This window comes from Ornithorhynchus anatinus, chromosome X3, assembly GCF_004115215.2.
Source record: "Ornithorhynchus anatinus isolate Pmale09 chromosome X3, mOrnAna1.pri.v4, whole genome shotgun sequence".
NCBI lineage: Eukaryota > Metazoa > Chordata > Mammalia > Monotremata > Ornithorhynchidae > Ornithorhynchus > Ornithorhynchus anatinus.
Genome location: NC_041751.1, coordinates 27211905 through 27224379, shown reverse-complemented (window position 1 = coordinate 27224379; position 12475 = coordinate 27211905). Strand labels below are relative to the sequence as shown.

Genomic DNA, 12475 nt, shown 5'->3' with positions numbered 1-12475 from the left:
TTTTAATCTACTTGATGTTTAGATATTAGGCAACTTGAGTAAAAACCAGTAAGATGAGTTTTGCTGCTGCAAAGGATAGCTGACTTGCTAATAGGATTATGGTACTTCAGTGCTTACTATGTGCCAAGCACTGTTCTAAGTGCTGGGTTAGGTACAAGTGAATCAGGTTGGACACAGTCCCTATCCCACATGGGGCTCACAGTCTTAATCCCCATTTTACAGATGAGGGAACTGAGGCCCAGAGAAGTGAAGTGACTTGCCCAAGGTCACATAGATAAATGGTGGAGCCAGAATTAGAGCCCATGACCTTCTGACTCCCAGGACCATGCTCTATCCACTAAGCCACACTGCTTCTACTGTAGAAAGCCGGGTGATGCAGGACAATAAATAGAATAGTTTAATAGGCCTTAGCACTGCACAATAAATTACTCTTGTTAACAGGAAATGTAACCACAGTCTGTTTTCAAATTGGAAAGGGTCCCCATGTATAAATGAGTGAGCTGAATTCAGTATAAATGCTAGTTTTCATCTATTTGGAAAGGAAATTGCTGCAATGATTGTTACGTGAGCATTAGTGAGTGCATGCGCCTTCCTAATGCTGTCCCGAGAAAGCTGGCAGATTTCATCTTATGACGTGGCTTTGTGGAGTACCTGTATGGGCTATTTTAATAAGTAGCTCATGACACTTATTTTTTTAAAGACGACTAATTGGATTGCACAGAAATCATAAGCAACATGGGGAGTTTGGAAATGAATTTTGGAGGCAGTCAGAAATAACTTTTTGTCCAGTGCTAATTCTTAATCAAAAATTAGTCTTCATTGATTAGGGCATAGACGGTTTTAAGAGTTGCCTTAAAAAAAAAAAAAAATCAATACCAGTATTTCTAACCTCTTCAAATGGGATTGCAGAGGATGTTTTGAGAACGGATGACACATTTCATTGAGGAATAATGGGTCTATATGAGGCTATTTAAGTGCCTGTATATATTAAGTGTAGAAAAAATAGATCTCTTTCGGCTCTATTTTCAAATGGACATAGTGGGCCCCAAGGGCACAAACTTTAATTGAAATCTGAAAAAAAAAATACATTTGAGCCAGAGTTTTTTTGTTTTAAATAAATATGGTTCTTTGGAAAAATGTCACGCTTGGGGGCGGGGAGGAGGCCGGTGGTGGAGGGACTCTGAATTGAATGACAGTCCTGGGCTAAGGACTTTCTTTAATATTTAAAGGGTCAAGATGGGGGTGGGGGCGGAGGAAAGAATGACTGACTGTATTTTGCTTCCCAGGATATATATCGATCAATGGTATAGGTGGAGCATTTCCTTTGCACAGAGCACTGTACTAAGCACTTCAGAGAGTATACCATAACAGAGTTGATAGACATGTTCCCAGCTCTGCAACTTGTTCATTCATTCAATAATATTTATTGAGTGCTTACTATGTGCAGAGCACTATACTAAGTGCTTGGAATGAACAAGTCGGCAACAGATACAGTCCCTGCCGTTTTGACGGGCTTACAGTCTAATCGGGGGAGACGGACAGACAAGAACAATGGCAATAAATAGAGTCGAGAGGAAGAACATCTCGTAAAAACAATGGCAACTAAATAGAATCGAGGTGATGTACATTTCATTAACAAAATAAATAGGGTAATGAAAATATATACAGTTGAGCAGACGAGTACAGTGCTGAGGGGATGGGAAGGGAGAGGGGGAGGAGCAGAGGGAAATGGGGGGGAAAAGAGGGTTAAGCTGCGGAGAGGTGAAGGGGGGGTGGTAGAGGGAGTAGAGGGAGAAGAGGAGCTCAGTCTGGGAAGGTAAGTTGTGCACTTACTACATGCAGAGCAGTGTACTAAGCTCTCTCAGTGGAAAGAGCCTGGGCTTCAGAGTCAGAGGTCATGGGTTCGGCTCCCGGCTCTGCCACTTGTCAGCTGTGTGACTGTGGGCAAGTCACTTAACTTCTCTGTGCCTCAGTTACCTCATCTGTAAAATGGGGATTAAGACTGTGAGCCCCACGAGGGACAACCTGATTCCCCTGTATGTACCCCAGCACTTAGAACAGTGCTCTGCACATAGTAAGCGCTTAAATTATGTTCCTTGCTTTGCCAAAACCTGTTCCTATGTGTGTAGGATTTTTTTTAATAGTACTAGTTAAGCACTATGTGGCGGGCACTGTACTAAGCGCTGGGGTAGATACAAGCCAATCAGGTTGAACACAGGCCCTGTCCCACATGGGGCTCACAGTCTTAACCCTACTTCACAGATGAGGTTACTGAGGCACAAAAGTGCAGTGACTTAGCAAAGTTCACTCCGCAGACAAGTGGCAGAGCTGGGATTAGAACCCAGGTCCTCTGACTCCCAGGCCTGAGATCTCACATCATGCCCCTGATAATATCGTAGTGCACACTGGTGCATCATTTCTGACCTCTTGCCCTTAGGGGGTGATGTTCAGAAAGCATATGTGAATACAGTTTTGAAAGCTTAGTAACAGATTTGAGGGAGGTTCACCATTAGCTTAAAAGAATGGGAGGGGGCCTTTAGCCCCTTTGAGTCGAGAGAGAGCTCTCTAGTTAAGTTATTAATCAACTGATGGTGTTTGAGGGCTTGCTTTGTGACAGACATTGTATTAAGCACTTGGGATACCATACTATAGATTTGGTAGACACGATCCCTACCCCCCAAGGAGCCATTACAATAGCCAGATTGAGTTGTTTTCAGTGGCTGTCTTCATTAGTCCACACAATATGTGGGTAAATGGAGATTCTGAAAAGAGACCTTCCATGACTAAGCCCTCCCTTCCCCTACTCCCCCTCCCTTTGTTGCAACTCACACTTGAATTTGCACCCTTTAAGCCCTCGATACTCACCCTAACCTCTGTCCCCTGGCACTATTATGAATCTCTAATGTATTTTAATGGCTGTCTTCAGTAGTAGTTATTGAGCACTTACTATGTGCAGAGCACTGTGCTAAGCACTCAGAATGTACAATTTGGCAACAGATAGAGACAATCCCTGTCCAATGACAGGCTCACAGTCTAATCGGGGGAGACAGACAAAGCAAAATGGAACAAAACAGAAACTGTCTTTCTTTCTCTAGATTATATAAACACCTCTTGGGAAGGGAACATTTCTACCAACTCTGGTTAAATCAAACTCCCAAGAGCTTAGTACAGTGCCCTGGACCCAGAAAGCACTCAATAAATGTGATTGATTGATTAAACATTTTTCTGAGTACAAGAAACATAAAATGTTCCACAAGCAAAAGGAAATATTGTATTTACTATAAAGTGGTAAATATCCTTAATTCTGTTATTTGAAGGATTCCAAGGACTCAAAATTGTGCGTAACTAACTAGTTACTTTGAGCTCAAAAACTGTTTGAAGGGAATTCCACTTCTGCTCATCTCCACTTTCCTATCCAGTGCTTAGAACAGTGCTTGGCACATAGTGCTTAACAAATACCATCATTATTATCATTATTATATGCCACCTAAAGCTGAGTAGGAAATTAAAATTTCTGGCTGAATCTTAAAGAATGGTTTAAATTTAGGGGCATCTTAATAAATTGTCAATAATTGCAGTTGACACTTTTAACCTAAAAATTCCATTAAGCCAGAAAATGTTGGGAAAATGACAGTTGTGGTCACTGATTAGCCATCTGGCTTAATTTTATATAAAGCATAAGACTCATGCTTAAAACCTAGAGATTCACAGCTTTTCAGTACAAATTTCATTAAAAATGGTATTAAAGTATAATTTAGTCAGATGACAGTTAAAATATATTTATTTCAGTTAACCCTTGCTAATACATAATATAAAAGATAATGTTAGTTATCTTGATTCAGTAGATTATAAATAATGCATCCATCACATTTTAAACCTTTCCAGGTTTTCTAAAATTTTAGTGCTCATGTATCCTTTGTGGAAAATTAAGATTTAATGTTAACTTAGGAAAAGCCAAGATTTTCATTTATTTCCGGTATTAAAATCCTAGAAGCTTTATCTTTTACTCACATTGTAAGCCTTTCATAATTACTCATAGCTCATGTACCTTAAATACTTGGGATTGGGTTAAAATAGAAAAAGCCAGTAAAAATTTATGATTTTGAGACTTTAGAAATTTAGAAATCTGTGGCATATCTTTTTTCAGTTTGCTACTAAATTTCCCATAGGAAGAATTGTAGTTCATATGTTCACCAGTCAAATCCTACCTCTTTTTTTTTAAATCACCTTTTTGCTCAGCTATACACCAATGGTTAACTGCAGTTTTATAATAATTTATAAAAAGAAAAAGCAAATTCAGCATAAAATGGACTTCTTGATTACCCTATTGTGTAGCAGCAATAAAAGCTAATTTACTGTTATATTGCACAATATAGAAAACTGTATGAGGCTATCTTTCAGTTCATTCTCCATTAATTGTGTTTTATTATGATGATAGTATCTATTACAGTTGAGTTTCATGGTAGGTTTTTAATTCATAGCGCTGCTTGTATTTCTCTCATATAAATGTCATTGAAATCTTTTGTGATTATTGAAGGGCAAATGAAGTGTTGAAGGTACAATGAATTCATCAATCTAGCCAAATTTCTGGCTGGAAAGCCTCCAGTACAAAACACCTGAAATGGACTTGACTCACAGCAAATTATAGCTCTGATAAATGCAGCATGTGTGGGAAATAAAAGAAATGATCCAGTTGAATTAATTTTATTTTTCAACTCCTTTGAAGCTACAGCATCTTATTTTGTATTATCCCATTTAATCTAAAAATTGTTATTCATTTCGAAAATCCAACTTTATTTTTTCTTAATTCACTTATCCAAGTACCCAATGATGCATTAATTTTGTGCTTTAGATTAATCGTCATCATCTGTGCGGTAAGACCTTAAGTAATCCAGTCATGATAATTCAGATAATTGATAATCCAGAGAGACACTTAAATGAGGTATAATACTGAATATTTTGTGTTAAGCTAAACAGCCTAATCACAGCAGTGGTAGAGAGAGTTGGAGAACGAGTGAAAAGTGACTTGGATTTCCTTAGCAAACAAACCGGAGTCCTAGCTTTAGACTATGATGAATTCATTAATTGAATAGCATTTTTTTTGGAGAGCCTGCCGAGTACAGAATACTGTCCTAGGCACCTAAGAGAGTATCATGGTTTCTGCCTCTCAGTACCTTAGAATCTACTGGGGTAGATCTTTGAAAGAACCCAGTACCCCAAACTCTGGCATGAATTTCTCCGATCCATTAAATTGAATTGTTCCCCAAGCCTGCATTTTTGGCTGCGATAGAAATCTCTGTGGCTTTTTGCAAGCACTTAGTCCCACTGATAGCTTCAGACAACACAAGGGCATGGAAAGAAGAGGGTCATGTCAACTCTTGCCTTTTAAAAACTCATAAATCTATTCAAATCATTCTCAACCCTATTTATACTTCTGCCTACACAACTTCCGCTAGTAATGGATTCCATAAAATTACCACCTGGGTCACTGTAACCACTCCAGCCAAGCACTAATGTTCATATCTATCCTCTCATGTGTACATTATCTACATATTTGCACTTAAATTCTATTTTAGTGGTGTTTTTCCTTGTTCCCTCAGTTCATGGGGCAGGAATTTTGTCTTGTTCTTCTTTGTCAATTCTGAGTTTTACGGGGTTTTCACCAAGTAAACATTCAGACACAGTAAAATCTAGATTGTCTAGCTGCTTTAGGCTAGAAGATCATTGTAGGCAGGGAATGTCTATTGTTGTACTCTCCCAAGTGCTTAGTACAGTGCTCAAATACAAATGACTTTAATTTAGAATATTTGGGGCTTCCGGCTGAGGCTCCAAACCTGCCACCATTCTCTCGTCAGACCCTGCCACCATTTGCTTGGTGTGAGACTAATTGAGAAATGATATGATAAATCAATTAGCCATTCTGTACTCTCAAGGAGCAGACACCTGTCAGCTGTGTGACTATGGGCAAGTCACTTCTCTGTGCCTCAGTTACCTCATCTGTAAAATGGGGATGAAGACTGAGAGCCTCATGTGGGGCAACCTGATTACCCTGTGTCTACCCCAGCACTTAGAACAGTGCTCTGCACATAGTAAGCATTTAACAAATACCAACTTTTTTTTAATACCGGGGGGAGGGGGGAGAATGACAAATTACTTGCAGTCAGGAAGTAGCAGGAATATGGTGTTGAAGCATTTACTATATGCTAGGCTCTGTTCTAAACACTGGCACTGAGGTAGGTGCAAGATAATCAGGTTGGACACAGCCCCTCTCCCACATGGTCACAGTCTTAATCCCTATTTTGCAGATGAGGTAACTGAGGCACAGTGAAGTGACTTGCCCAAAGTCATACAACAGACTAGTGGCAGAGGCAGAATTAGAACCCAGTTCCTTCTGACTCCTAGGCCCATGCACTCTCCACTAGGCCACGCTGCTTCTCTGTAATAGTTCTCTGTAATAGTAATAGTGTTTAAGTGCTTTCCATGTGCAGAGTGATGAACTAAGCACTTGGGTGGGGCAAGGTGGAGATATAGTCCCTGGCACATAGTCCTTGGCCGTCCAGAGCTCACTAAGGATAAGGTTGGGAAGGGCTTGGGGACAAAGTAATTAAAATGAAAATGCCTAAGTATAAAAAGGCATAGAAGACAAAGCTCAGAGTAGATGGTATTTATCGAGCACTTACTATGTGCAGAGCACTGGACTAAGCACTGGGGATGATTACAGTGCAATAGAGTTGGTAGACACGTTCCCTGCCCAAAATGAGTTTACAGTCTAATAATGATTATTATGGTATTTGAGCACTTGTGTCAAGCACTGCTCTAAGCACTAGGGTAGATAAAAGTTAATCAGGTTGGACACAGTCCCTCTCCCGCAGCATGGCCTAGTGGCAAGAGCTCAGACTTGGGAGTCAGAGGATGTGGGTTCTAGTCCTGGCTCCTCAACTTGTCTGCTGTGTGACCTTGGGCAGGTCACTTAACTTCTCTGTGCCTGTTATCTCATCTGTAAAATGGGGATTAAGACTGTGAGCCCCATGTGGGACAGGGACTGTGTCCAACCTGATGACCTTGTATCTACCCTAGGGTTTAGAACAGTGCTGGACACATAGTAAGTGCTTAACAAATACCATTATTTATTTTAATTCCCATTGTGCAGATGAGGTAACTGAGGCCCAGAGAAGTTGTGATTCACCTGAGGACACAGCAGCTGCCTCCTCGTGGTCCCATAGGCACAGAGCTTGTCAGATGCCAGACCCCTGGTGGCAGAATAGGAGTGGCAGTAAAAACAAATAGGAAGCAATACCAACACTTAATTATAGTAATAATTGAGGTATTAAGTGCTTATGATATGCTAAACATAGTCTTTTTAAGGCAATGACCAAATGTTCTTTTAAAGCTGAATGTAAAACTTGTGAAGACTTCATCAAATGGAAGCCAAAGTAGATTTAATTCAATTCAGACTTATGTGGTGAATTTTCTTTTAATGTAGGTTGGTTGAAGACCTTTGATGACTACTTTAGAGACCAGACTCAACATATTCTCAATAACATGGTGATAAAGCTGCAAGAAGACAACAGAAGGAAATTCATGTGGTCTGAAACTTCTTACTTCTCAAAATGGTGGGATGGAATAGATACTCAGAAAAAGGATGCTGTTAAAAGGTTTGTTTTAAGAAATCAACTTGAATTTATCAATATCCATGGGGTTGTGAGCTTATTTGGTGAAATTAGTTTTATACTTATGCTCTCTGAATATCCATTGTGTTAAGAATCGAATACTTTTATGGGGAAATCCATGTCTTTTTCAAAGAGAGGTGGTTGACTTCTTTTGTTCAGCTTGGAGTGTCAGTACATTTTAAAAAGCCATCCTGCATCTGGTTGTGAAGTTGATATTGGTTGCAACCCTCCTCCAATTGGATGATTTCATGGACTTCCAATCTAGTCTCATTTCTGATGCTTGGGAGCTATTTTGGACCTTGGTTTAGTTCTTTGATACTCAGAAGCATTGCTGAATATAGATCTTCCTTCAGTTTAGTGGGATTATTCTGCCTGTTGAGCAGCTAAAGCTTTGTCACTATCAACTCTAATTCAAATCCAGTCTTTCGTTTAGGTTCAGAAAACCTTTGGATCCATCAACGTTTTCTATCGGCCCGGGGCAGTTTATATCCATCCTACCAGTATAGGGTCACCCCATCCCTTTCTTGGCTACAACCACCATTCTTCTTGTTCCTTGTAAAATGAATCTAAAAGAATGCCAGTGTATGCCCTTACGAAATGCAGATTCCTCTGAAAATGACAAAGCATAATAGAAAAGAGTTGAATTGCTTTTTTTGGACTGCTGCCAAGCTCCAGGTGTTAGGCAAGGACTAATTTGCAAGCCATAGCTAAGTGGAGAACTTGTAGTATGTGTAGTTTGCAGTGTCTGTTTTTCTTTGTATACAAATAAATGGAAGTAAATATTGGACATGTAACTAAAATCCTGTTTGCAGAGGAGCTAACTTTGAATTCCATAGCTAACTTTTCTTTAAAATCAGTTCTCCTATTGGAACACAGAGCTTACATGAAGGATTCTTTAAATACTCAAGAGAAACGGTTTAATTGATCAGTATAATATGTTCTGTTAGGCTTATTTGACTTTTAAACTCCACCTGAATTCTTGCGTTTATTTCAATAGAGTTGGAATAACTAAAAACATTTTAAAGTTGTATCTGGTGGTTTTTAATCAGTCACGTTTGGAATGAAAACATCTATGATTATCTTAGAAGCACTTTCTCTCTAAAGTTCTTCAGTGAACCTCACTGAAAATACATTTCAATAGAGATTTAAATGCATGTTAGAAAATTTCACATTCACTTTTCACACACTTGTCTTTTTTCTGAGTAACAGGTAAGTTGGGAAATCAACAACATGGATATTTGTGGTAAACAGTAAATTGCGAAGAGTCTGATGGGAATGGTCTTGAGTATAAAAATTGTTAAATACACCATGACATAGACCCGAGTGCCAACTTTTCATTTGCATCTGGGAGGAATGGGGAGGAAGGGTGTTGAAATAGGAGAGCCAGGGAGTGGAAGACTAGAGAGAGGGAAGAGAAAGGCAGACCAGGAGGAAGAATTGGGAAGCGGAGAGGAAGAAAAAGGGCTTACTCACCTTGGCTGCTCCTCAGTGAATGACCACTGTTTCAACTCCAGTGGATAGCCAAGATTGCCTGGGCAGATTTGGGTGTTGGGGTGGGAGGTAAGTGGACACCTCTTCCTGGTGCTTTGAGCAGAACTCTGAGGAAACCTTCACCCCCAGTCCTGGTGCCTGATGAAGACTCAGAAAATGACAGTGGTGGGGCTGGTATCCTTTTCTTTCTCCTGCTGTTGGCAGTGGGCGGATGGTGGCAGGTCTATCTCTACTCCATCTCTGATCACTCTGGGGCCAGGGGGTGCTAGGTATGGGTGTCTAAAAAGCTTTGGGGATGAAATCATTAACTTTGCCCCTTAGATGTCAAACCCATGAGGGCAATCGCCTCTGTTGCCCTCCATGAAGCCAATTCTTGTGGTATAGACTAGGGTGGCCAAGCCTCACGAACTGGAGAGATGTAAACTGAAAACATAACACGGCTGAGAGCCGCAGATCGACCAAAATTCCTAGAGCCCAAATGGCCAGCAGACATTCTGGAGGGAAAAGAGGGTGTGTGGTGGCAGTGAGCAAGAGATGGCTGGGACTTGATCCACATATGGGAGCTGGAGGAACAGCAAACGTGTTAATTGTATTGTGTGCAGAGCACTGTATTAAGCACTCGGGGAGAGTACAGTGCAACAGAGTTGGTAGACACATTCCCTGCCCACAATGGGCTTACAGCCTAGAGGAGAAGACAGATGTTAATAGCCGCACATAAAGCCTTTAGTTTTGATTTTGATAGTATCCAAAACTCATATTCATTAACCCACTGAAGGGCCCACTAAAATTACAGCAGTTTGAAATATTGCAACAACTTGGAAGTTGGGACATGTGCTCAGTGAAGGAACGTTTTGAACACTTAAACTGATTTGTCTCGCTCAAATAGGCCTTTACCAATGTCTCTCTTGTGCAGGCTTTTCAGATGACACAAGATAAAACTCTTGTGATCCCAAGCATGCAATACCAAACTTGCTATCATCAATCAGTAAGGGCACCCTGTCTCAATTGCTCCAAAAATGTGCCACTGCTTTCTCCAAAAGGCAAATTTAACCTTCTCGGTCCTATCACTTGCTGGGTGACTGAGGACTTTTGTTCTCACACTTAGATAATGTTTTTCTAGGACATTTGCATGATCTTAAAATTGAAAGAAAAACAAACAAAAATTAAATTAAGGGTAAATACCCGAAAAGCAGTATGGTGGAAATGTACCTTGAAGAGAATTCAACTTTTTGCATCTTGGCTATCAAGGAGGATAAACTTCAATTACCCTTCAAGTATTTTATTTCCACTGTTGGAGACAGACTGAGTTGGCTGAACTATCGGTCTGACCCAGTCATGGCATTTCTTATGTCATATGCGTAGAATAAATTAGATTTTATAAAGCCACACTTGATTTGCAGACCTTTGGAAAATGGTGGTATCCATTTTTCAAAAGTTACTGTAAAATACTGAAAATGCAAAATGAAGTAAATTGAAAACCAGTGAATCTTATGAAGAAAACCAGCAGGATGTTGCAGTTTAAGACAAGCCATTTGTATGTGCATGTTTATTAGGGTTAATATGAATCCAGCTTCTTAACATTTTTTTTGTTGTTGTTTTAATTCCCTTTGAGGTCAGGTTTCTGCAGCCAAAGTTTAAATACAGAATTGAGGCAATTATCTGGATTCATTGCTTTCTATCAGTTCTCTCCTTAAGTATCTGTTGTCTTTATATCCCAGTTCTTGCTCTCTACTCCTCGCAAGCTAACCTTATTAATCTCTCTCTCTCTCAACTCTCCTGTCTCTAGCACATGGCTCTCATTTAGGAAACTTCTGTCAACCCTGGCCATGTCATTACAACAGCTACCTTCAGCACTTGTATGTGTAGTGATATACTTCATACACATAGTAAGCACTTAACAAATAGCATATGTGAGTGAATGAAGTGCAGCTTCCCATAGGAAATAGTGTAAAGTGTATTAGTGTGTCCAAGTTCAAATCATTATATAATATGAACATACACATATACATACATATACACATACTTTCAGGTCACCTACAGCACCAGAGTTAAGTTCTTGTGAAATGTCATGAAAAAGTTGGGCTGTAGTGTTCACCTGTTCCTGACAACAGGCACGTGCACACAAGCAGTTTCTTGAGTCATGCAGCATACCAAGCACAGAATGACCTTGTCAAAAGACTGTTTTTTCATTCCTTAATCACATCTTAGCCAAAACATTTTTGAAAACATGCATTATAACAGGAGCATTTGTATTAAAAAAAAAAGTAAGACTATGGTAGAAAAAACAATACAGTTTCTTGGTCAAATTAGGTTTCCAAATGGTGTGCTTGAGGTGACTTTTTTGCTATTTAAGCTACTTTATAGTAGTTCGAAAACCGTGGAATTAAATGGAAGCAACGAGTCTTGGTAAGGACAGTAGATATCATTTGATTCCAACTGCTTCATCAAAGCATCCATATTTGAATTTTTATTTTTTTAATTCACCTTTAAAAGATTCCTACTTCATCCTTTTCCCCGTATTATCCTGGATATGTGATTATACATTCATGTGGTTTTCTCATGTGAAATTAATTTGAGTCTCCAAAGTTCACTTTAATGATGCATTGTTTGCTAATAAATTGCCTGTTTCAACTTCCCCATTAGGGAAAAGTTCTGTGATAATCATGTACATGTGATGAAACTTTAAATCTGTGATCATGGTATCTAGGAAAAAATAGGAATGATCAGGATTTTTTTTTTTAATGCTAATTTTGTAATGTAGTCTTTGTAATCTTGACCCGATCATAGAAACTTTGAGGGGACTGTGACAGAATACTGCCTGGGAAGTAGTGACTTGCACTCTGGAGTCCTAGTTAAGTGGTGAATTTGGGGTCTTGGGTAACAGGGCTGGGCTTTGTCATATTTTTTTGTTCCTCTAAATTTAATTAAAAAAAAATTATCTCAGTCCTGAGATACATCCTCCAGAACAACTTAAATTTAGGAAAAAACATTAAACAGCTACATCCTTCTGTGTAAACAGTAGGGAATCTATTCTGTTTCCCTGGATCAGTGGTGGCCAAACTGTGATTCACCTTCAGTTGCTGGGCAGCTTGCACACATATGATTTTTTATTTATTATTTTGCCATTGTGGCAGACTAGTGTGCTGCCATTCTAGCCCATTCAGTGTGGGCCTGGGCAGAGTAAAGGTGCAGTGAATGGCCTCAAGCCCCTACCTTGGCTGTCTCTTGGTTGCCACTGCTGCTGAACAACACCCTTCTCATTCATTCATTCACTCAATTGTATTTATTGAGCACTTACTGTGTGCAGAGCACCA

General features: G+C 39.6%; 1 protein-coding gene across 2 annotated transcripts in view; it reads left to right on the top strand.

Moving 5' to 3' along the window:
• The window catches only part of MAN2A1 (mannosidase alpha class 2A member 1), a 159213-nt gene that overhangs the window by 28000 nt on the left and 118738 nt on the right, over positions 1 to 12475 (top strand). For both annotated transcript variants that reach the window (XM_029053956.2, XM_039910655.1), the window contains exon 4: positions 7484 to 7655. In XM_029053956.2, the coding sequence (XP_028909789.1) occupies positions 7484 to 7655 (172 nt within the window). The remainder of the gene's footprint in view (positions 1 to 7483; positions 7656 to 12475) is intronic.